The 24,171-nt window shown below is 41.3% G+C and overlaps 1 protein-coding gene across 1 annotated transcript in view; it reads right to left on the bottom strand.

Moving 5' to 3' along the window:
* Positions 1 to 24,171, bottom strand: part of LOC117368880 — a 499,867-nt gene that overhangs the window by 88,141 nt on the left and 387,555 nt on the right. Inside the window, exons 49-51 of the mRNA XM_033962624.1 lie at positions 16,567 to 16,590; positions 14,062 to 14,109; positions 5,832 to 5,873 (exon numbers count right to left, since the gene is read on the bottom strand). Of these exons, the coding sequence (XP_033818515.1) occupies positions 5,832 to 5,873; positions 14,062 to 14,109; positions 16,567 to 16,590 (114 nt within the window). The remainder of the gene's footprint in view (positions 1 to 5,831; positions 5,874 to 14,061; positions 14,110 to 16,566; positions 16,591 to 24,171) is intronic.

Raw genomic sequence — 24,171 nt, 5'->3', positions numbered from 1 at the left:
ATTTTCCATCTACATTTATTAAAGATATTGGTCTATAGTTTGATACCAAAGTGGGATCTTTATTGGACTTTGGCAAAACAATAGTCAAAGATTCTGCTATAGTGCCTTTAATACAACCTTTATTGAGTTGATATTGATAGAGATTTAATAAATAGGGTAATAAAAAGTTTTGAAATGTTTTATAAAATTCCACTGTATATCCATCACCACCTGGAGCGGATCCAACTCTAAGGGACTTCAAAGCTGTTCCTAATTCTTTTAGTGATATTGGTTCTTCCAAACTTCGTTTTATATGTTCAGGAATTTTTGGACCCTCTAACATTTTTAAAAATTCAAAACCATCTTTTTCTTTATTTGGATAATTTTCAGAAGAATAAAGAGATTTATAGAATTTTAAGAATTGTTTTAATATAGGTTCAATTTGTGTATATGTATTTCCATTTTCATCTTTTATTGCTATTAATTTTGTTTTTCTTTTTTTCGCTTTAAGATAGTTTGCCAATATTCTTCCTGATTTGTTTGAATTACCATAGTACAATGTTTGTTGAGAAAATAAATCTTTCCTAATCATCTTAGATGAGATCTCATTATATTTACCTTTTAATTTTAATAATTCTTGTTGAATAGAATATTCCCATTTTTCTATAAGTTTTGATTCTAAATTTTTAATCTCTTTTTCTAAGATTAAAAATTGTTTTTTAATTTGTTTTTTTAGAAAAGCCGAATAAGAAATTATTTGTCCTCTAATGGTTGCCTTAAAGGCATCCCATAAAGTTTCTCTGTTAATATCATCATTATCATTTATTTGAAAAAATTCTTTCATTTTTGTTAGAAGATTTTCACAAAAATTTTTGTCAACCAACATTGTATTATCTATTTTCCAAATTGGTCTGTTATTATTTTGATCTGTAGTTTTAATTTTGATCCACACTCCACCATGATCAGATAGAATAATTGGATCAATGGCTGCTTGTGTCACTTGATGTGCAAGATGTTTTGAAGTAAAGATATAATCTATTCTTGAAAAAGAATTGTGAACATGAGAACAGAAAGAAAATTCCCGACCATCAAAATGAAGTATTCTCCATATATCTATTAAATCGCAAGATTGAATCAAATTATCTAGTCCCATAGATTTCATAACTCTACCTGGGTTTTTATCTAATAAAGGATCTATTACAGCGTTGAAGTCCCCTGCTACTATAAGATTTGAAGTAGCCAGTGGTATGATCAGTTGTTGAAGAGTTTTAAAGAATTCGTTTTGGTTCGAATTAGGGGCGTATATATTGATTAACGTCATGGTAGTATTTCCCATATTCATTTCCACCATTATCCATCTTCCATGAATATCTGAAGCTTTTAGTTTAAATGAAGCAGAGCATTTTTTGTTAATTAAAATAGCAACACCTGCCTTTTTCCCTATAGCTGGTGAGAAAAAACACTGTTTGACCCAACCTCCTTCTAGCTTTTTAGATTCTATATGTGAGAGGTGGGTCTCTTGTATAAGGCATATATCAGCATCTTGCCTTTTTAAAAATGATAGTGCTTTTTTCCTTTTTATCATATGATTTAGACCGTTAACATTTAAAGACATAATTTTAATATCCATTTATTTTTAAATTTTCAGGTATTAAATTATGTATATTTTCCCAATGTTTTAAGTATTTCATTTCTCTTTTTTCCTTTATTCCCATGATTTCCTTATATATTTCCCTTTTATTCCCTCCCATCCCTCTTATCCCTCCCTTCCCCCCCTTATTAATTACGAAAACTTGGATACGCAGGTTGAGGTTAGATTTAGATAACTCCCACAAGCTATTAATAATTATCTAAAGTACTACCATTTTTTCCCTATTTTTGTATATTTTCTTTTATTTTATTATTAATTATAAGAATAAGTAAAAAGTTTTTCATTCTTATGTATTGAAAGATTATTTTCTGTATTTGTATATCTTTAAATCCATAAGAATGATTATATTAAATCAATTATATCTAATAACATTTCAATTACTATTCATTTCTTTTCAGGTGGTATATTATTTTTATTTTAAAAAGCTTTCCAATTTAGCCTCTTTCCTCAGAACTGTAACAAGAGTTTACAGCACAGGAATCCACTCTTCTCTTATATTCATTATTTTCTTATGATTCACGAGAGAATTGTCAATTAAGAGGAGCTAACATTCCCATCAGTGTTCTTGTAAGTTTTGTCTCATTAGCATACTCTCTAGACATCTATGATTTTAAAGTATCTGAGGCCTGTGCAGACAAGAGTGAAGTCCTGTGCCAAAAACTCTCCTTTTATCTCCCATAGAAGATTCCCAGGTTGAACTATTGTGGATACTAAATTAAACTTAATAAATAAAAGAACATAAAATTTGCGTTTCAGATTTATTCTTTTCATATATTTCGTATTGAAATGCATTTTAATGTATCTGAAACGCAAATTTAAACCTGAAGTACCACCTTCAACCGGAAATACAACAAACCAATCACTTCATCTTTTTTTTTTTTTTTTTTTTTTTATAATATTCTTTGTGATTGAAGGATGATTTTCTTTCTCACTATTACTCCGCTTTCAAAATTTCGGATTCAATCAGTACATTTTTAAGTTTGTTGAAGAAACTTTCTTCGTCATCATTTGAGTTCGGAGATGTGTTTCAAATCATTTACGTTCCTGCCATTCAGTTTATTCTATTTATTCTGAATAGAATTTTTATATTTTTCAGTTTTCTTGTTTTCTATGTAGAATGTTGCAAGTTGTTTAAGTCTTTAATTTGATCCTTGTGTGTTCTTTTTCCATTGCTTTCCGTTTTGATCTATCTTTAACCGTCAATAGACTTTAGTATGAACCCATTAATTGTTCTTTAGATTGTCATAGGTTGCTCCAGTTGATTTATAAATTCCTGTAGTTTTTCTGGATCTGTAAAGTTTTGCGTTTTGTTAGCAACGGTAACCTTCATAATTGCCGGGTACAGGAGCCCAAATCTAGCTCCTAGAGATCTTAGTTGTGGTCTCATGTCTAAGAATAGTTTTCTTCTTTTTGCTGTTTCTTTTGCAAAGTCCGGAACAATGTATATTTTTGAATCTTGGCATTTAAGATTTTTGATTTCCTTGGCTAATTGGCATATTTCAATTGCTTGTTGGTGTCTTAAAAGTTTAAAAATTAAAGTTCTTGGACCTGTTTGAGTGTTATTTCTTTGTGTTGGAATCCTATGGGCTCTTTCAATTTCCAGTTCCGTTTTAAATTTCAATGGTAGTATTTTAGGTAGAAATTTTTCAAGAAATGCAATCGGATCATTCTTTTCCACTCCTTCAGGTAATCCGATTATTCTTAAATTATTCCGTCTTTCACGATTCCGGCTGTCTTCAAGATTTTTTTTTATCTCTGTTATTTCTTTCCATATGATTTTGCTGTGATTCATGTCTGTATTTAATTGTTCTGTAATATCTTCTAATGTTGAAATTCTATTCTCTGTAATGTCCACTCTTTTAGTTAGGATTGCAGCATCTTCCATTGCTTTTTGTAGTTTTTTGTTACTATCTAAGACAATTTCTTTTATTTGTCTTAGTTCTTCCATAACATCCAGATTTTTTTCTGTTGGTAATGGGATTTTAGAGGGTGTACCTGGCTCAGGTTTCGACCTCTTATTGCTTCCTGATGTTCCAGCTCCTAAGTCAGCTTTATTTTGTTTAGTTGAAGTCATATTTCAATATATATTTTAGTTTCTTTAAAATATTTAGTAGTAATTCTTTTTAATATATTTTTAATATATTTGCTTATAAGGAGCTATTCGTTTATCCAACCATTCGACAAAGCCTCGCCCCCTTTTTTTTTTTTCAGTATTCTTAAAGCAACTGTAAGTTATTTGTCTTAGGCTCTATTGCAGACTCTTGTTGGCATCTAGCCTGAAAAAATTTTTTTGCAACCTTCTTGTTCTAGCTCTCCTCTTACAAGCCCAATCGCAGCTTTTGCCGAGGAGAGCAATATTCCATCCAATATGTTTACTTTAATCTTTCAATGTGCATGTATATGTATTTCAGTGTCTCTTAACTGTCTCAACTGTCTCAATGTCACTTTTCTTCAGGTCAAAGAAATTACCAATCCTTTTATTTGACCTTCCTCAGAGCCCAAAAACCTATAGTCTCTTATATCTGAATCTCTTAAATTATAGTAGGAGAGATTAACAATTATAGTGATCTTTCATAGTTTATTTTTGAAGTTGGCAGCAAGGAAATAGTTAAAAAAAAAAAACAAACCGTTGCCAAGTAGCTTTTACTGCAGATCTCTCCTCATTTCCAGCAGAGGACAGCTATTTCAAAGCCCATTCCCTGATTTAAACAGGCATCAGGCATTTCAAAAAACTGATCCTTGTCATTAGGCAGACCCAGACTTTGTAAAAATTTATTTTTTTTTTTTCCGATCCAAGATGGCCGCGGTCGTGGTGCACCGAGCAACTGCCTGTTAGCCCCCACCTTCGGGAAATCTTTCCTCTTGCTCTCTGCCAGAGATCGTGTTAAAGAGGAGGGGAAGGAAAGCCTCCTTGGCCTCACGGCGTCCCGGACCAGCCCACCCTGGTAACGTTTAATAGTAAAACTTGTTGCCTCTGCCAGGGGGACCCAATCTTGCCGGTTCTGCCTGGGGGACCCGATTTTGCTGTTTTTGCCAGCGGAGACCCGATCTTACCGGCTCTGTCAGCAGGGATCTGATCTTGCCGCCTTTGTCAGCGGGACCCGATCTTGCCGGCTCTGCCTGGGGGACCCGATTTTGTTATTTTTGCCAGCGGAGACCCGATCTTACCGGCTCTGTCAGCAGGGACCCGATTTTGCTATTTTTGCCGTTGAGACGGATTCAGCCCTTCACACCTCTTTCCTCATATATCAAATGAAAACGGCACCTCTTTCTCGCGATTTCCCCTTCAAATTTTCTCTTCCATCTAATCAAAGAGGTAAACTCAATTTGTTATACCATTAATATCGTTTTTTTTTTGTAGTTTTCTGAAATTTAAGCTTGTTTATACAGGAGCTCTTTCTTCATCCAACCGTCATCGTTCGCGTCCAAGCCACGCCCCCCAACCGCTGGCTCTCCTCCTGGCGCGGTTTTTCCGTTTGTGTGACAGTTTTGGATAAGTATTGTTTCTTTTGGACATGTTTTTCACTTTTTGGTATGGTTTTTGACTTTGTTTGTGATTTTGCGTGAGTTTTTTGAGGGGGTTTGGCTGGCAGGGTTTGTGTGGGGGTCGCTCAGGTTGCTTGTGTTGAGTTTCATTTACTCACTTTGATTGTTGATTGGTTTGATTTCTGCACACACAGGGCGCTCGATGATGGTGTGCGGGTGGAGGCTTATGGCCTTGGCCCAGAAGTGAAGTGTCGGAGCTGTGCTCCTATCACTGAGGGTTTACACTGAGAGCGCCCTATAACATCATATAATGTGACATGTTCTTTGACATATTACACTATATTTGGTTTGCAAGTTGTGAGCCAAGTCAGGCACTTTGAGCTTCCCCCTCACAGACCTTGATGTGACTTGGTTGCCTTCCTTGTTTTTTCTAGTTTAGGATTTGTTTGGCAAATTAGGAGTGTGTTGTTGTTGGTCATAGATTCTAGTCAGCAAGTTTTAAAGTTGACGTTATTATGGCAAAAGGAAGTCTACTATAAAGGTCCATAGTAGGTAATACAGGCCACTGAAATTCTCACAGTAGATCATAGTGACTACAAGTGGTAACATTGCCTGCTAACTTAGTCACTCTATATCAAGTGTCCTTATGCACTACTCTTTTATGGTGATTCTTGGTAACTGTGTATATATTCCATGAATTTGTTTTAAAACTAACCTGTAATGTTTCCACTTGGTATAAATGTACGCATCCATGTTTCTGAAAGTAAAACAGATATGTTTATGTGATGAAGATATATTTTGCATCTTACTTCAAGGTTAAAGTAGTTGGGTCCATGTCTGCAAATCTGGAGGCTCCCTTATTCTAGGCCAGGGGTTAGCAACCTTTCTACAGCAAAGAGCCATTTTATCCTAAATGTTTGACCCAAGATTTACAAAGATCCACAATGGATAGAGAAGGGGGTTTGAGATATTCCAGGTTTCTCACTCTCACTTCCCTTCCCGAAGTCTAGCTTCTCTCCCCTCTTTCTCCCCTCCAAACCATCGCATATCTCTGTACCTTTCATACCTCTCGCCCTCCCTCTTTATCCTTTCCCCTCCCCTCAACCTATTGCCAAGGCTATCTCCCCTCTGTAGGCCCCAACCCTTAGATGGCCCTCCCAACCCGGAGATTCCCCATCCCCCAAGGGTCTATCTAGGTACTGGGTCCAACAAGGGTATCTTTGGGGTAGGAGCATAGCCCTCTTGTAGCAGCTCAGCCCCATAATGCCCACACCCCTCTCTACACTGCCATGTATAGGAAGGATCCCCCCCCTCCCAGGCCTACCGAGGTACCTGGTGATTCAGTGGGGTCTTTGTGACAGGAGTGCAGCCCTTTCACTTCTGCCTCTTAACAGCTGCCTTCTAAAATGGCAGCCTTGATCTATATACAGTGGAGGGGGTGGGGCATGATGGGGTTGAGCTGCCATGAAAGGGCCATAGGAGAAAAGCTGCAGCCACATGAGAAAAGAGCCATATCTGGCTTGGAAGCCATAGTTTGCCGACCCCTGTTCTAGGCCAGCTACCATCAACCTACAGAAACTATATATCATGGAAAGCCTCATTGAGAATATAAACTAGAATATATTTGCAGCACATTGCAACAACCTACATATTAAGATGGCAGGCCACACTGCTTTTGTTAAGTTAAAATTGATACCTTTTCTGTCATCTGGGAATTTAAGTACAATTGTTCAGTCAATTGCTTTGAAAGGAATAGAGTAACTTTAATTTAATTTGGGCATTAACCAAAAGCTCAAAGCAGAGTACACGAGAATAATCACTTCACTCATTAACAACATACAGAGAAGTTATTACTTTATACAAACACAATTTCATCCTATGCTTATTACTATTAAACCATTAGTAACACTCATTTCTTCACAGGTCTTACTAATATCTCAAAAGCATCATTATCCATCAATAGAGAGCATAAAGAATGCCGAAATAGTTAAATGGCAGATTAAATTTAATGTCGACAAATGCAAAGTGATGCACATTGGGAAGAATAACCAGATGCTAGGGACAACCTTGGGGGTCAGCGCCCAAGAAAAAGATCTAGGTGTCATTGTAGACAATATGTTGACACCTTACGCCCAATGAGGGGCAGTGGTCAAAAAAGCAAACAAGATGCTAGGAATTATTAGAATAGGGATCATAATCAAGACTGTTATAATGCCTCTGTATTGCTTCATGGTATGACCTTGCCTTATCTCAAAAAAGATATAGTGGAACTAGAAAAGGTTCAAAGAAGAATGACAAAGATGATAAAGGGGATGGTCATAGAACTCTTCTCATATGAGGAAAGACTAACCCCCTCTTCTATAAAACTGCTCTAGCAGTTTCTACCGCAAAGAGCCATGCTGAATGCCCCGTGCAGCTCCTGACGCTCATAGAGTTCAGCACGGATCTCTGGCTAGAAACTGTTAGCGCAGTTTCGTAGAAGCAGCGGTAAAACATTAGGGCTCCTGAGCTTGGAAAGGAGATGGCTGAGGGGGAGATATGATTGAGATCTAAAAAATACTGAGTGGTGTAGAACAGGTACAAGTGGATTGATTTTTTACTCCATCAAAAATGACAGAGTAGGGGACATTCAATGAAGCTACAGGGAAATACTTTTAAAACAAGTAGGAGGAAATATTTTTTCACTCAAAGAATAGTTAAGCCTTGGAATGTGTTGCCAGAAGTTGTTGTAAAAGTGGTTAACGTAGCTGGTTTTAAGAAAGGTTTGTACGATTTCCTGGAGGAAAAGTCCATTATCTGTTATTGAGATAGACATGTGGGAGTGGCTTCCCCTGGATTGGTAGCATGGAATGTTGCTTCTATGTGGGTTTTTGCCTGGTACTAGTGACTTGAATTGGCCACTGTAAAAATTGGCTACTGGGCTAGATAGACCATTGTTCTGACCTAGTAAGGCTATTCTTATGTTCTTAACATTATTTTCTTTAACATCGTTTAAACAGCCAATATATGCTTCTGGTATTTTATCCTTACAACTCAGCTATGTTTCAGAACATTTACTGGCTTCATATACTGCTTTCTCCCGACCGATAAGATTTTTGATTTTCCTATACAGTATTTATCTTAAGTCCTTGATGTCTCATCCAATCATATATACTCGCATATTCATAACATCACTCTCCATATGTAAAAATGAGTTAGCTATGGAATATTTCTCTAGAAACCCAAAAACTACATCATCTTTATATGAAAAGGGAAAAAATACTATATATTCTAATAAACTTACCTATTGATTGCAAATAGAAATTAAACAATATATGACCAAGGAGAATGCTGTGAAACCCCCCAAAACATTCTCCATAGCTTGGATAATTCTCCCTTCCACAACACCCTTATCAGACAATTCTTCAGGAAAGTATGAAATTATTTAAATACTGCATCGAACACCCATTAGTGTGCAAAGCTACCAGAAGAAAACCATTGATTAAATTGATGAAATCGAACATTGCTGATAGATCAAATTGCATTACAAAGGCCTGATTCTCCCTGTCTAGCACTCCTCACAATTTCTGCAACAATGCAACAATTATTATTTCTCAGTATTGTGCTAACTTCAAAAGCCTTATTGAGCTCATCCAACAAATCATAAGAACATAAGAAATGCCTGCACCAGATCAGACCTGGGATCCATCTAGTCCGGTGATCCGCACACGTGGAGGCTCAGCCAGGCGTACCCAGGCGAATACCTTAGTCACTCGTATCACTCAATGCGTCCTGCAAGACGATGTGCGTACAATCCTTAAATCCTAGAATGGTGGTTTCCTCCACCACCTCTTCCGACAGAGAGTTCCAGGCGTTCACCGCTCGCTGTGATAAGCAGAACTTTCTGACATTTGTCCTGGCCATGTCCCCTCTCAGCTTCAGTCCATGACCTCTGGTCCGAGTCTGAGTCACATTTGACAATGTGAATAACGCTGATTCTTGCTCACCATCCTTTCCCCCTGTTGATGAGTGAGCTTGCTCCATTTTGTCGATTCTTTTTAGTATTTTAAAAGTCTCTATCAGATCCCCTCTCAGTCTTCTCCTCTCAAGGGTGAATAATCCCAGTTTTCTGAGGCGATCTTTGTAGCTCAAGTTCTCCATACTTTTTACTAGCTTCGTCGCTCGCCTCTGCACCTCTCCAGCAGTGTTATATCCTTCTTCAGGTATGGAGACCAGTGTTGGACACAGTATTCCAAGTGTGGTCTGACCATTGCTCTATAAATTGGCATTATGACCTCCCTTGATCTACTCATGATTTCCTTCTTTATCATGCCTAACATCCTGTTAGCTTTCTTTGCCGCCGCTGCACATTGAGCCGACGGCTTCAGGGTCCTGTCTATCAGTACCCCAGGTCCTTTCCTTGTTCACTCTTCCCCAATGTTATACCTAACAGTTTATACTCATGCTCCTTGTTTTTCCTGCCCAGGTGCATCACTTTGCATTTTTCTACATTAAAACTCATCTGCCAATTCTCTGCCCATCTCTCAAGTTGTTTCAAATCTCTCTGGAGTTCCTCGCTGTCTTTTTGTGACCTGATTGCCCGGCATAGCTTTGTGTCATCTGCAAACTTGATGATAACACTGGTCATTTCTTCTTCCAGGTCATTTACGAAGATATTGAATAAGATAGGCCCAAGAACCGAACCCTGAGGCACACCGCTAGTTACTTTCTTCCAGTCCGAGTACTTCCCATTTATGCCCACTCTCTGTCTTCTGTTTTCCAGCCATTTTCCTATCCATCTTAGTATATCCCCTTCTATTCCATGACTTTGTAGTTTTTTGAGAAGTCTCTCGTGTGGTACTTTGTCGAACACTTTCTGGAAGTCCAAGTATATTATGTCCACTGGTTCTCCGCTATCGACTTGTTTGTTCACTGTCTCGAAAAACTGAAGTAAGTTCGTCAAGCACGACTTCCCTTTCCTGAAGCCATGCTGACTACCTCTCAGCAGGTCATGGGTATCCAGATGCTGGACTATGCTGTCTTTAATCAAAGCCTCGACCATTTTCCCAGGGACCGATGCAAGACTCACAGGTCTATAGTTTCCCGGTTCTCCTCTTGATCCTTATTTGAAGATTGGGATGACATTCACTATCTTCCAGTCTTCTGGTATTCGTCCGGTTCTAATTGACATGTTAGCGAGGGATTGCAGTAGTTCTCTGATTTCTACCTTTAGCTCCTTTAATACTCTCGGGTGAATTCCATCTGGGCCAGGAGATTTGTCACTTTTTAGTTTGTCAATCTGATAGTATATCTGGTCCAGATCCACATTCATTGTGGTGAGGCTCTCTTCTATTTCTCCCTTGAATACTTTCACTGTTTTGGGTATTGATGTGGCATCTAATTTGGTAAAGATAGATGCAAAGAAGGAATTTAATCTGTCTACAATCTATTTGTCCTCTTTGATGTATCCTTTTCTTCCTTGGTCGTCGAGAGTGCCCACTGTCTCCTTTGCAGGTTTCTTCCCTTTAACGTATCTAAAAAAGGGTTTGAAGTTTTTGGCCTCTTGGGCTATTGTTTCCTCATAGGCCGTTTTGGCTTCTCTCACCGCCTTGTGGCACTTCTTCTGATCGTCTTTGTGACTGTTCCAAGCCTCGGTTGTTTTCTCGTGTTTCCATTTTTTAAATGAGCCTTCTTTTCTCTTACTGCATCCTTCACCTCTTTGGTTAGCCAAGCTGGTTCTCTTTTGGCTTTATTTTTCCTTCCTTTGGCTATCTGCGGAATGTATAGATTCTGTGCTTCGGTGATAGTATTTTTTAGTAGGGACCATGCTTGCTCTACCATTTCGATTTCGGCTATCCTATTCTTGATCCGTTTTCTTACCATGGCTCTCATGTTATCGTATCTTCCTTTTTTAAAGTTAAAGGTCGTGGTTAGGGTCTTGGTTAGCTTCCCCTTCCCGATGTCGAGTTTAAAGTTAATCATGCTGTGATCGCTTGTCCCCAGCGGGACCATGACTTCTACTTCTTTTGTTTGCCCAGTTATGCCATTTAGGACCAAGTCCAAGGTGGCGTTTTCTCTTATAGGTTCTCCTACCATTTGTTCTAGGAAGCAGTCTCCCATCATTTCCAGGAACTTTATTTCTTTGCCGCAGCTTGAGGTTACTAGGTTCCAGTCTATCCCTGGGCAGTTGAAGTCTCCCATGATTGTTACATTGCCCGTCCTACATTCATGTCTTATTTCTTCTATCATTTCAGTGTCTGTTTCCTCCGTCTGTCCTGGGGGTCGATAGTAGAGATCTATTTTTGTGTCTGTTCCGTTCTGTTTGGGGATCTTTACTCAAAGGGACTCCAGTTTCTTTTTCCCCTCTGCCTTACCTTCTCCAGTAGTTTCTACTCCTTCCTGGACATATAGGGCAATACCTCCCCCTTTCTGCCCTATTCTGTCTCTTCTGTAAAGCTTGTATCCCTGCAGTACTGTGTCCCATTCATTTTCCTCGTTCCACCATGTTTCTGTTATGCCAATGATGTCTATTTCTTCGCGTCTTGCTAGTGTCTCTAACTTTCCCCATTTTATTTCTCAGGCTTCTGGCATTTGTGTACATACATTTAAGCTCCCTTTGTGCTGCCTTCTTGGACTTTCTGGGCTTCACAGTCCTTATTGTGTCTTTCATGGCATCTATTTGCACTCCATTGCTGTCTCCCTCATTTGCTTCAAGTTCTTCCCCTTTATCTGAGTGGATGTCCTTAGTGCCTGCTGCCCGGGCCATCGACTGTCATAATTATTGAAATGTTGTTGCAGTTTTGTGGCAATAGCATCCTGCACAAACTTCAATAAAATTAAAATATATGCAACTAGATGGCAACTGGTGCATGATATTGGATCTAAGTTCCCTCTTTTCACCAATGGGAACACCAAAATCTGACCAAGTTTCAGAGGGAACCTATGGGCCAGATCCCCTTACTTTTGTGGCACTAACCCGACCGACCGACAACAGCCCTGGTCCGACAAACCTCCCTGCCCTTAACCGCGAATCTAAATTACCTTCTTACAGCAGCTGTAAGAAGGAAATTTAGATTCGCGGTTAAGGGCAGGGAGGTTTGTCTGACTGGGGCTGTTGTCGGTCTGTCGGTCGGGGAAGCGCCACAAAAGTAAGGGGACCTGGCCGTCTGTGCTGCACCCGGGGCGGGAGAGAAGGAAGGGGGAGAAGGACGCTGAAAGCACTGGGGAAGACAAAGGGGTGGAGAAGGACGCTGAAAGGCCATGGGGAAGACGGGGGGGAGGACACTGAGAGCATTTGTGGAAGACAGAAGGGGAGAAGGACGCTGACAGGACATGGGGAAGACGGGGGGGGGAGAAGGACGCTGAAAGCACATGGGGAAGACAAAGGGGTGGAGAAGGACGCTGAAAGGACATGGGGAAGATGGGGGGGTGGAGAAGAACGCTGAAAGGCCATGGGGAAGACGGGGGGTGGGGTGGAGAAGGACGCTGAAAGGCCAGGGGGAAGACAGAGGGGGGAGAAGGACGCTGACAGGACATGGGGGAGATGGGGGGGAGAAGGACACTGAAAGGAAATGGGGAAGAGAGAGTGGGGAGAAGGCGCTGGCAGGGAAGAAGACAGAGATGCCAGACTATGGGGGGAGCGGAGGGAAGAAGATGGGTGCCAGACCAATTTGGAAGGGGGGAGAAAGGGAGAGGCACAGTAACAGAGCAAATGGAAGACGCAGAAGGAAGAGAGACAGTGGATGGAAGGAACTGAATGAGAACATGAGGAAAGCAGAAACCAGGCAACAAAGGTAGGAAAAGAATTCTATTTCTTTTTTCTTTTTTTTTGCTTCAGGATAAAGTAGTATATTAGTTGTGTTGATAAAAATTTATAAACAAAAGAGGCTCTGGTAGAAACCCGTTTACAAAGTATGTATTCTTCCCAATTAATATTTCCAAATTAATAAAGTCTTTTTGCTTATTTGTAAATGGGTTTCTACCAGAGCCTTTAATTCAGTAGCATAATTAAATGAAATAACTATTTCTGAAATTTATGGGGACGGAGGGTATTCCTCACGGGATGGACGGGGACGGAGGAGATTCCTCGCGGGGATGGGTGGGGACGGAGGGATTCCTCGCGGGGATGGGTGGGGACGGAGGGATTCCTCACGGGGACGGGTGGGGATGGGTTGGATTCCTCACGGGGACGGGTGGTGATGGGTGAGACTTTGGCGGGGACGGGTGGGGACGGGTGGTATTTCTGTTCCCGCGCAACTTTCTACTCTGAAATACTCGGTCATAATGCTGAGCACAATTTGTGGAAACTGTGTACACTCAAATGTACACATGGTATAGCTTGTAAATAACTTTTGTAGTAAATTAAAGTCATACTGGTTTTATAACTATAACTCTGGAGTTGTCTGTCATTATTTAAACTCCTTACTGAAGTAAAATAGTATTGTCACAGAAAGGAATGATTATCCTTTCTGCTATGAGCTTTCACCATTATCCATTATATCAGCTGATTTAATCACAATTTATAAGAACCACAGGATAATTCAGGACATTTCCTCCAAACCCATATACTCTCTGATCACCACTTACATAGCCGTGATTTGAAACATCATGGCTATAATAACTCACTCCAACTGGCACACATTTCAAATGCTATACAATGATATGGAGCTAACTCTATGGTTAATCCCTGGAGCCTTTGAAATTTGTTCTCCTCAGATGAATAATGCTGAACAATCCTCTAATTGATTACTTGCATAAAACCAAAACGGACATAACTGGCCTTTCAACTTCACCCAATAGACAAACATGACTGAAAAGGTGGGAAAACAAGAATTGAAATCATCTTTCATCATAATTTATGTGTGTATTTTGTAAACTGCTAAGAATTGTAGATCAGCAGTATATAAATTTATTTTTAAACTAAAACCTGGATGGCAGTTCATCTGTTTTACAGATTTCATGCTTACCAAAATCTACTCCAGGTGGAGGTGGCGGAATCTTCTTTGTTTCTGAGCCTAGTTTGGGGAAAAAATGAACAAACATATTTTAGTTTTATTTGAACATAGTTCTAGTTTTATTTATATTTTCTTCAAATGTTTAGGGGTTGATATTCAGTGTGTGTTTAAGTGGGCAGGATAGGTTCTGCCTTGTTAAAAACCATGATGAGCTGGCCAACTGTTGATATTTAATGCCCATTAACTGCACAGTGCTGCTGAAAATCAGTTCTGACTGTAACAGCACTCTCCAGTTGGTTTGGGATAGGAGTCAGGATGGAGCCAGACATGGGGACAGAATTTATCCCCGTTCCCGACCTCCACTGGAAACAAATAACCTGGTCAACAAGTCCCCACTTGCAGTACAGAAAGCTTTTTGGGAGCTAGGGAGGGCTTAAAACCTTGAGTAAAGGATGAAGCTTTTTCAGAAATACTATCTATATATGGAAAGGGGGAAGAAAGAGTGTAAAATACAGAAAACTTCAATAGGTGCCTCAAAGACTGCTGTCGTCAAAAAGGCTTTCGGTAGATAGGAGGATTGGGAAATACATGGAGAGACAAGACACTGTATTGTAATGATAGGCTACATCATACTATAGAAGGTAAAAAAATCCTTGCTGAAAAATTTAGACCATATAGAGCTCATAATCAAAACTTAAACACATTAAAGTCCTATTAAAGACTTGTTCAACAAATCTCTGGAGACGGGAGTGATTCCTGGGGATTGGAGGAGAGCGGATGTGGTCCCTATTCATAAAAGTGGTCACAGGGATGAAGCAGGAAACTACAGGCCGGCGAGCCTCACTTCAGTTGTTGGAAAAATAATGGAAGTGTTGCTGAAAGAAAGGATAGTGTACTTCCTTGAATCTAATGGGTTACAGGATCCGAGGCAACTAGGCTTTACAAAATGTAAATCGTGCCAAACGAACCTGATTGAATTTTTTGATTGGGTGACCAGAGAGCTGGATCGAGGACATATGCTAGATGTAATTTACTTGGATTTCAGCAAAGCCTTTGATACAGTTCCTCATAGGAGGCTGTTGAACAAACTTGAAGGGCTGAAGTTAGGACCCAAAGTAGTGAACTGGGTCAGAAACTGGCTGTTGGACAGACGCCAGAGGGTGGTGGTTAATGGAAGTCGCTCGAAGAAAGGAAAGGTGTCTAGTGGAGTCCCTCAGGATTCGGTGCTGGGGCCAATCCTGTTCAATATGTTTGTGAGTGACATTGCTGAAGGGTTAGAAGGAAAATTGTACCTTTTTGCAGATGATACCAAGATTTGTAACAGAGTAGACACCGAAGAGGGAGTGGAAAATATGAAAAAAGGATCTGCAAAAGTTAGAGGAATGGTCTAATGCCTGGCAACTAAAATTCAATGCAAAGAAATGCAGAGTAATGCATTTGGGGATTAATAATAGGAAGGAACCGTATATGCTGGGAGGAGAGAAGCTGATATGCACGGATGGGGAGAGGGACCTTGGGGTTATAGTGTCCGAAGATTTAAAGGCGAAAAAACAGTGTGACAAGGCAGTGGCTGCTGCCAGAAGGATGCTGGGCTGTATAAAGAGATGCGTAGTCAGTAGAAGGAAGAAGGTGTTGATGCCCCTGTACAGGTCATTGGTGAGGCCCCACTTGGAGTATTGTGTTCAGTTTTGGAGACCGTATCTGGCGAAAGACGTAAGAAGACTTGAGGCAGTCCAGAGGAGGGCGACGAAAATGATAGGAGGCTTGCGCCAGAAGACGTATGAGGAGAGACTGGAAGCCCTGAATATGTATACCCTAGAGGAAAGGAGAGACAGGGGAGATATGATTCAGACGTTCAAATACTTGAAGGGTATTAACATAGAACAAAATCTTTTCCAGAGAAAGGAAAATGGTAAAACCAGAGGACATAATTTGAGGTTGAGGGGTGGTAGATTCAGGGGCAATGTTAGGAAATTCTACTTTACGGAGAGGGTAGTGGATGCCTGGAATGCGCTCCCGAGAGAAGTGGTGGAGAGTAAAACTGTGACTGAGTTCAAAGAAGTGTGGGATGAACACAGAAGATTTAGAATCAGAAAATAATATTAAATATTGAACTAGGCCAGTTACTGGGCAGACTTGCACGGTCTGTGTCTTCGTATGGCCGTTTGGTGGAGGATGGGCAGGGGAGGGATTCAATGGCTGGGAGGGTGTAGATGGACTGGAGTAAGTCTTAACAGAGATTTCGGCAGTTGGAACCCAAGCACAGTACAGGGTAAAGCTTTGGATTCTTGCCCAGAAATAGCTAAGAAGAAAAATTAAAAAAAAAAAAAAAAATTTAAATTGAATCAGGTTGGACAGACTGGATGGACCATTCGGGTCTTTATCTGCCATCATCTACTATGTTACTATGTTACTATGTATCTAAAAGACAGGTCATCGATAATCAAACTGATTTTATGTATGTGTCAAGGAACTTTGCCTCTGAATCCCGCTGACCCAACAATTGTCAAAACTCACCTCCACCTTCAAATGACCAATTTCCTGAAAGAAAAATAGATATTTTAATGTGAGCAGACACATTTGGCAATTTTATTCTATGTAAAAGTGTTTAGAATATCCAGTCCTACTATAATCCCAGGACAAGCAATAAGCCTATTCTCACATATGGGTGATGTCATCCACAGAGCCCGGATGTGGACAGCCTTGCAAGCAGATTTGCTTATAGAACCTTAGAAGTTTCAAGTCAGCCGCACCGCGCATGCGCGAGTGCCTTCCCGCCTGCGCAGGGCGAGTCTCCTCAGTTCTCAGTTTTCTACTCTCTGCATTTAACTTTGTTACTTCGTGTCTTCTCTCACCACGGTTTGTGTTTATTTTCTTCTCAAATCGCTGTGTTCTTTTCTTTCTTTACAGTTTTAAAAAAAAAACCTTTATATTTTTCCTCTGTACAATTGGCGGGTCAGGCCGCTCAGCTGCAGCCCGCAGGTTTCGAGTTCGCTACGGCTATTTTTCCTCCTATATTCCGGTCAACAACGGGCTTCAACAAGTGTAGCCAGTGCCAGCGTGCTATTTCACTTACGGACCCACACTATTGGTGCTTCAAGTGTCTTGGGCCGGACCATTAACCGAAGTCATGCGAGCACTGTGATACTCTTCAACCTCGAGCCCTTAAACGTCGTCGGATTTTACTGGAGAAGCTTTTCGGGATGGACTATTCAGTCACACCCTCGACTTCGAAAGCAGCCTCAGTTCCACCTTCTACTGAGGGTCCTCCTGCTTCCACGACTCTGACCTCGAGCTTCTTAAGACCTTCCTCATTTGAAACGTATCTCAGCTCGAGTACACCTGCTGTATCTTCCCCTGAATCCTCAGGTCACATATCTCAGCAGAAAGTTCCAGCACTGGTCCTCAAGTTTTCTAAGATTTCTAAGTCAAAGCACATTTCCACAGCCACTTTGGAGCCTATAGCCGTAGCAGGTGGTCCGGTTTCAGATGCGGATCCATCCTTGCAGGCTTTCTTCCAGACCATGTTAGAACAGCAATTTGTTCAGTTCATCACCAAAATGGGACCGAAGCTGTCTTTTCTAATCCAGCCTGTGCAATCTGCAGACTCCCGCGAGGTCGATCCTCTTCCTATGCCTCGAGCTGAAACTTCACACTCTATGCAGGGAGCAGAGACTTTGCGAGTGTCTGGTCTGGCATCTATGCACTCTAAGCAAGGAGTAGTTTATTTGCGAGTTTCTCGACAGGAATCCTCATACTCCATACAAGGAGCAGAGTCTTTGGGAGTGCTTCGAGATTCCTCCATCAAGTCTCCTGAGCTTTGATCTACAGCTTCTAGCCCTATCCATTCACTGGTAGCAATGCCTGCTTCCATCTCTGGGGCAAAGTCTTCTCGATCTTTGAGACCTGCTTCTAAGCACCACTCTCGTCGTCAATCGAGGCCTTCCTCGAGGCATACCTCCAGGCATAGCTCTTCTTCCAAAGAGCGCCCTTCTTCATCTAAGCCTCAATCCACACCTTCCAGCTCTTCCACACCACCGACTCCACGTTCAAGGTCTCGGTTTCCACACCTCAATGACTCAGCGGCTTCCATTGCCTCCCCAAGTCTCCTTATTCTTTTGAGGATTATTTCCCCAGTGAGGCTTCATCTTTGACCCAGGATGCCTCAAGGTCATCGAGCCCCTCTCGAGGCAAGGCATTGGCAGATCAGTTGTCTTTCTCTTCTTTTCTTTGCCAGATGGCTGATGACCTAGAACTTCAATTGGATGCTGGTTCTAAATACTCTAAGGAGTATCTCGAGGATATGCATCTTCCTCTACCTCCTGCAGAGTCACTTAAGTTTCCTCTACACAAGCTTTTGTCTCAGATTTTTACACGATGCCTGGAGACTCCTTATACAATTCCTGCTGTTCCAGGCAAATTGGAGTCCAGGTATAAAACTCTGCATTGCAAAAGATTTGAGAATTCACAGTTGTCTCACCAATCCCTGCTTGTGGAGTCCTACTTGAAAAGATCCCATCCTTCCAGAGTTTATGCTACCTTTCCTCCTGGAAGGGAAGGGAAAACTATGGACAAGTTTAGACTTCTCCTTTATCAAAATGCTATGATGTCCTCCAAAGTTCTGAATTATAATTTAATTTTGTAACTTATCTCAAGTTCCTCATTGATCTCTTCCTAAATTTCTCAACTATTTAGATACACAGAAGCACTTCGAATTCCAAGAAGTCACAACTCAGATTACATCTTCTCCAGTATTCTTATGATGCCTTCAAATTGTCGGCCAGGGCAACTGCTTTTTCTGAAGCAATACGCCACCTGGCCTGGCTTCGCATCATTGACATGGACCCTAATCTTCAGGACCGCTTGGCTAACATTCCTTGTACAGACAATGACCTCTTTGATGAATCTAAGCCAGCTCCTGTCAAGCCTTTCTGACCTCCTCTAATCTTCCAGAGGAGTGGCTCCTTACTATCGTCTGCCTCCCAAGAAACAGCAGCATAAGAAGCAACAGAAACCTGAACCTTCTGCTGCACCTAAGGCTGCGCAGCCTTTTTACTGTTTAAAACAGAGAATAACCTCCACCGTTCCGTCTCTGTCCTCTCTTTCCCTTATAGGAGGTCGTCTCCATCATTTTTATCACTGATGGGAGACAATTACATCTGACCTCTCGGTGTTGTCAATCATCAGGGAAGGCTACTCTTCATTTCACTCAGGTTCCACCGGAGCTTCCTCTGTGAGAGTATCCTTCCAGTCCATCCCAGACCGTCCTTCTTCAGGAAGCTCAAGCTCTGCTTCGTCTCCATGCAATCGAACCAGTTCCTTTGGAATAGCAGAACAGGAGGTTTTACTCTCTCAAAGCTTTTCAATATCTTCTTCACGACCAGGTAGTCCTCATTCGGACGAACAGCCAAGTCGCCATGTACTATGTCAACAAACAGGGGGGAACGGAATCTCCCTTCCTTTGTCAAGAAGCTCTGAAGGTTTGGGACTGGGCAATCTTCCACAACACCTTCCTCAAAGCTGTCTACATCCAAGGTCAAAAAATTGCTTGGCAGACAACTTGAGTCATCTTCTGCAACCTCATGAATGGACACTCAATTCCTCGCCTCTTCATCACATTTTTTTCACAGATGGGAATGCCTCAGATATATCTCTTTGCAGCTCCCACAACCAAAAACTGCCCCAGTTCTGCTCCAGAATATATTCTCCTCATCGCCTCGAGGCAAATGCTTTCCTACTGGAATAGACAAATCTTTTTCTATATGCTTTCCCTCCTTACCCTCTCGTTCTCAAGACTCTTGTCAAGTTGAAGAACGATCATGCCACCATGATTCTGATAGCTCCTCGTTGGCTGAGACTACCTTGGTACTCCCTACTACTTCAACTCAGCAGCAGGGAGCCGTACCCTCTACCACTTTCTTCACGCTAAGGAGCCTCAAGATTCCTTCTTATCTTCTGTTCTAGATTATCTTTTGCACTTATCCACTTCTGGCCTCAAGTCTTCATCGATCCGAGTCCATCTCAGTGCAATTGCTGCTTTCCATCAGCCTATTGAACGGAAACTCCTCTCTGCTCATCCGGTGGTTTCCAGATTCATGAAAGGACTTTCAATGTCAAACCCTCTCTCAAACCACCTCTAGTGGTGTGGGATCTCAATGTTGTTCTCGCTCAATTGATGAAGCCTCCATTTGAACCAATATCTACGGCTCAAATGAAGTATCTCATTTGGAAAGTGGTGTTTATCATTGCCCTCACATCTCCTCGTAGAGTCAGTGAGCTGCAAGCATAAGTTGATGATCCACCTTTACAGTTTTTAATCATGACAAGGTGGTCATCCGTACTCATCCTTAATTCTTACTCAAAAGTGGTCTCAGAATTTCATCTCAATCAATCTATTCTACTTCCAGTAATTTTTCCAAAGCCTCATTTTCATCCTGGAGAATCAGCTCTTCATACTCTAGGATTTAAACGCGCTTTGGCCTTCTACTTGTAACGCACCAAACCACACAGAACTGCTCCTCAACTTTTTATCTCCTTCGATCCAAACAAGTTGGGACATCCAATCTCTAAGCATACCATCTTCAACTGGATGGCTGCTTGTATCTCTTTCTGCTATGTCCAGGCTGGATTACAACTACAGAGTCGAGTCACGACCCACAAAGTCAGAGCAATGGCAGCATCAGTGACTTTCCCCAGATCCACACCTATTGAGGAAATTTTCAAAGCTGCTACCTGGTCCTCATTCATACTTTCACTTCTCACTATTGTCTGGATGTTTTCTCCAGACGGGATGGCCATTTTGGCCAGAGAGTATTACAAAATTTATTCTCCTAAGTTGCCAACGCTCCCATCATCCAATTCTGGTTAGCTTGGAGGTCATCCTTATGTGAGAATAGGCTGCCTTCTTCTCCTGGGATAAAGCACTGTTACTTACTTTAACAGTTGTTATCTAGGGACAGCAGACAGCTATTCTCACAGCCCACCAACCTCCCCTGGTTGGCTTCTCTGCTAGCTATCTGAATGAAGGAACATAAGAACATAAGAAATGGCTTCGCCGGATCAGACTCTAGGTCCAACCAGTCCGGCGTCCCGCACCCGCGGAGGCCAAGATAGGTGTTCTCTGCTGAGAAACCTTGTTTACTCGTATCCCCCAATGTGATTTGCAAGAAGGTGTGCATCCAACTTGCTCTTGAATCCCAGTATGTTGGTCTCCATCACAACCTCCTCAGGGAGAGCGTTCCAAGCATCCACCACTCGTTGTGCGAAACAGAACTTCCTAATATTTGTCCAGGGCCTTGTGCCCCTCAGTTTCAGACCTCTTGTCCGGGTCACATTTGACAATGTGAATAACGATGTTTCTTGCTCTATTTTGTCAAATCCTTTTATTATTTTAAAAGTCTCTATCATGTCTCCTCGCAGTCTTCTTTTCTCGAAGGTGAACAATCCCAGTTTTCCAAGGCGTTCTTTGTAGCTCAAATTCTCAATACCTTTAACTAGCTTCGTGGCTCGCCTTTGCACCCTCTCCAGTAGGGTTATATCCTTCTTTAGGTAGGGAGATCAGTGTTGGACACAGTACTCCAAGTGTGGTCTGCCATTGCTCTGTAAAGCGGCATTATGACGTCCGCCGATCTACTTGTGATTCCCTTCTTTATCATACCCAACATCCTGTTTGCCTTCTTTGCTGCCGCTGCACATTGAGCCGACGGCTTCAGGGTCCTGTCTATCAGTACCCCCAGGTTCCTTTCTTGTTCAGTCTTGCCCAGTGTCACACCTAACATTTTATATTCATGTTCCTTGTTTTTCTTACCCAGGTGCATCACTTTGCATTTTTCTATGTTAAACTTCATCTGCCACTTTTCCGCCCATTTCTCTAGCTGGTTCAAATCTCTCTGAAGTTCGTCTCTGTCCTTTTGTGACCCAACTACCCGACATAGTTTTGTGTCATCTGCAAACTTGATTAAATTACTTGTTGTTTCATCTTCTAGGTCGTTTATGAAGATATTGAACAAGATGGGCCCAAGAACCGATTCCTGGGGTACACCGCTTGTCACCTCTTCCCAGTCCAAGAACTTCCCTTTTATGCCCACCCTCTGCAATCTGTTTTCTAACCATTTGCTTATCCATCTTAGTATATCTCCTTCTATTCCATGATTTTGTAGTTTCTTCAGAAGCCTTGCGTGGGGAACCTTGTCGAACGCTTTCTGGAAGTCCAAGTATATTATATCCACCGGTTCACCGCTATCAATTTGTTTGTTCACCTCCTCAAAAAATTGAAGTAAATTAGTCAAACATGACTTCCCTTTCCTAAAGCCGTGTTGGCTAGCTCTCATCAGGTTGTGATTTTCCAGGTGTTGCTCAATGCTATCCTTTATTAGTGCTTCAATCATCTTCCCAGGAACCGAAGTAAGACTCACAGGTTTATAGTTGCCCGGTTCTCCTCTCGATCCCTTTTTGAAGATTGGGATGACATTCGCTATCTTCCAGTCGTCTGGTATTTGCCCGGTTTTAATTGACAAGTTAGCTAGGGATTGTAACAGTTCTCCGATTTCTATCTTAAGCTCCTTTAGCACTCTTGGGTGAATTCCATCTGGTCCAGGGGATTTATCACTCCTCAATTTGTCGATCTGATAATATATCATGTTCAAATCCACATTTACTGTGGTGAGGCTATCCTCAATTTCTCCCTTGAATGCTCTCCCTGTTTCTGGCATTGATGCAGTGTCCTCCTTGGTAAAGACAGACGCAAAGAATGAATTTAGCTTATCCGCGATCTGTTTGTCTTCCTTGATGCACCCTTTTCTTCCTTGGTCGTCGAGAGGGCCCACTGCCTCCTTAGCTGGTTTTGTCCCTTTTATGTATCTAAAAAGGGCTTGAAGTTTTTGGCTACTTGCACTATCTTTTCCTCATAGGCTTTTTTGGCGTCTCTTACCGCCTTGTGACACTTCTTCTGGTCGACCTTGTGACTGTTCCAGGCCTCCGTTGTGTGTTCACGTTTCCATTTTTTAAAAGAGTTCCTCTTATCCCTTACTGCCTCCTTCACCTCTTTAGTTAGCCAAGCCGGTTCTCCTTTGTTTTTATTTCTCCTTCCTTTGGATATCCACAGAATGTAGAGATTCTGCGCTTCGGTGATGGTATTTTTTAGTAGGGACCATGCTTGATCGACCGTTCTAATTTTGGCTGTGCAGGGCGGGAATGCATTCGCGCATGCGCGGTGCGGCTGACTTATAACTTCTAAGTTTCTACAAGCAAATCTGCTTACGAAGCTGTCCGCATCCGGGCTCCATGGATGATGTGAGAATAGCTGTCTGCTGTCCCTGGATAATAACTGTTACGGTTAATAACTGTGCTTTTTCAAGCTCTCTTATCTATCAGCTTCTAAAGCAGAGGTGTCAAAGTCCCTCCTCGAGGGCCACAATCCAGTCGGGTATTCAGGATTTTCATGTACTGCTATCATTGTATGCTAATAGATCTCATGCAAATTCATTGGGGAAATCCTGAAAACCCGACTGGATTGCAGCCCTTGAGGAGGGACTTTGAAACCTCTGTCCTAAAGCATGAATACCATGAAGACTCACTAGGATACAGATATTAGGGAAAATTCTATAACTGGTTGTCTCCATTTAAATGCTCCAAGCGTGCACAGTACGATCCTATTCTATTATGAAACTTAGGCACTTAGGCTCCAATAACCCAATAACACACCTCACATTTATTTATTTATACAAATTCTATACCCTTTCCATGATAATAACAAATTCAGATGATACACTTATTAAAATAAAAGAAATAAATATGACATATAATTAAAAACACTGAGAGGGGAGAAACTAATAGCTACTCATTCCAAAGAAACAATAACCATGCCAAATCAATGATATATAAATATCATATTGACCACATAAATAAGCGATCCATCCCTCATCTAATCCAAGGAGGATGAAGTGTTGATTTCAAGCTTTTTCTGAAGTTCAACAGTGAAGATTCTCCCTACAGATTCTTGGGAACCTTATTCAATGCCTCTATGCCTTTTGCACAAAAGGCCCTTTGTCTCCAATTTTATTATTTCTCTGCCAGGTAAAACTAACAGGTATTTGTGATTCCTCAAGGTTTTTCCTAGTTATT

This window comes from Geotrypetes seraphini, chromosome 11 (genome assembly GCF_902459505.1).
Source record: "Geotrypetes seraphini chromosome 11, aGeoSer1.1, whole genome shotgun sequence".
NCBI classification, from domain to species: domain Eukaryota; kingdom Metazoa; phylum Chordata; class Amphibia; order Gymnophiona; family Dermophiidae; genus Geotrypetes; species Geotrypetes seraphini.
Note: the sequence above shows the minus strand (reverse complement) of the source record. Positions and strands in the feature narration are given on the sequence as shown.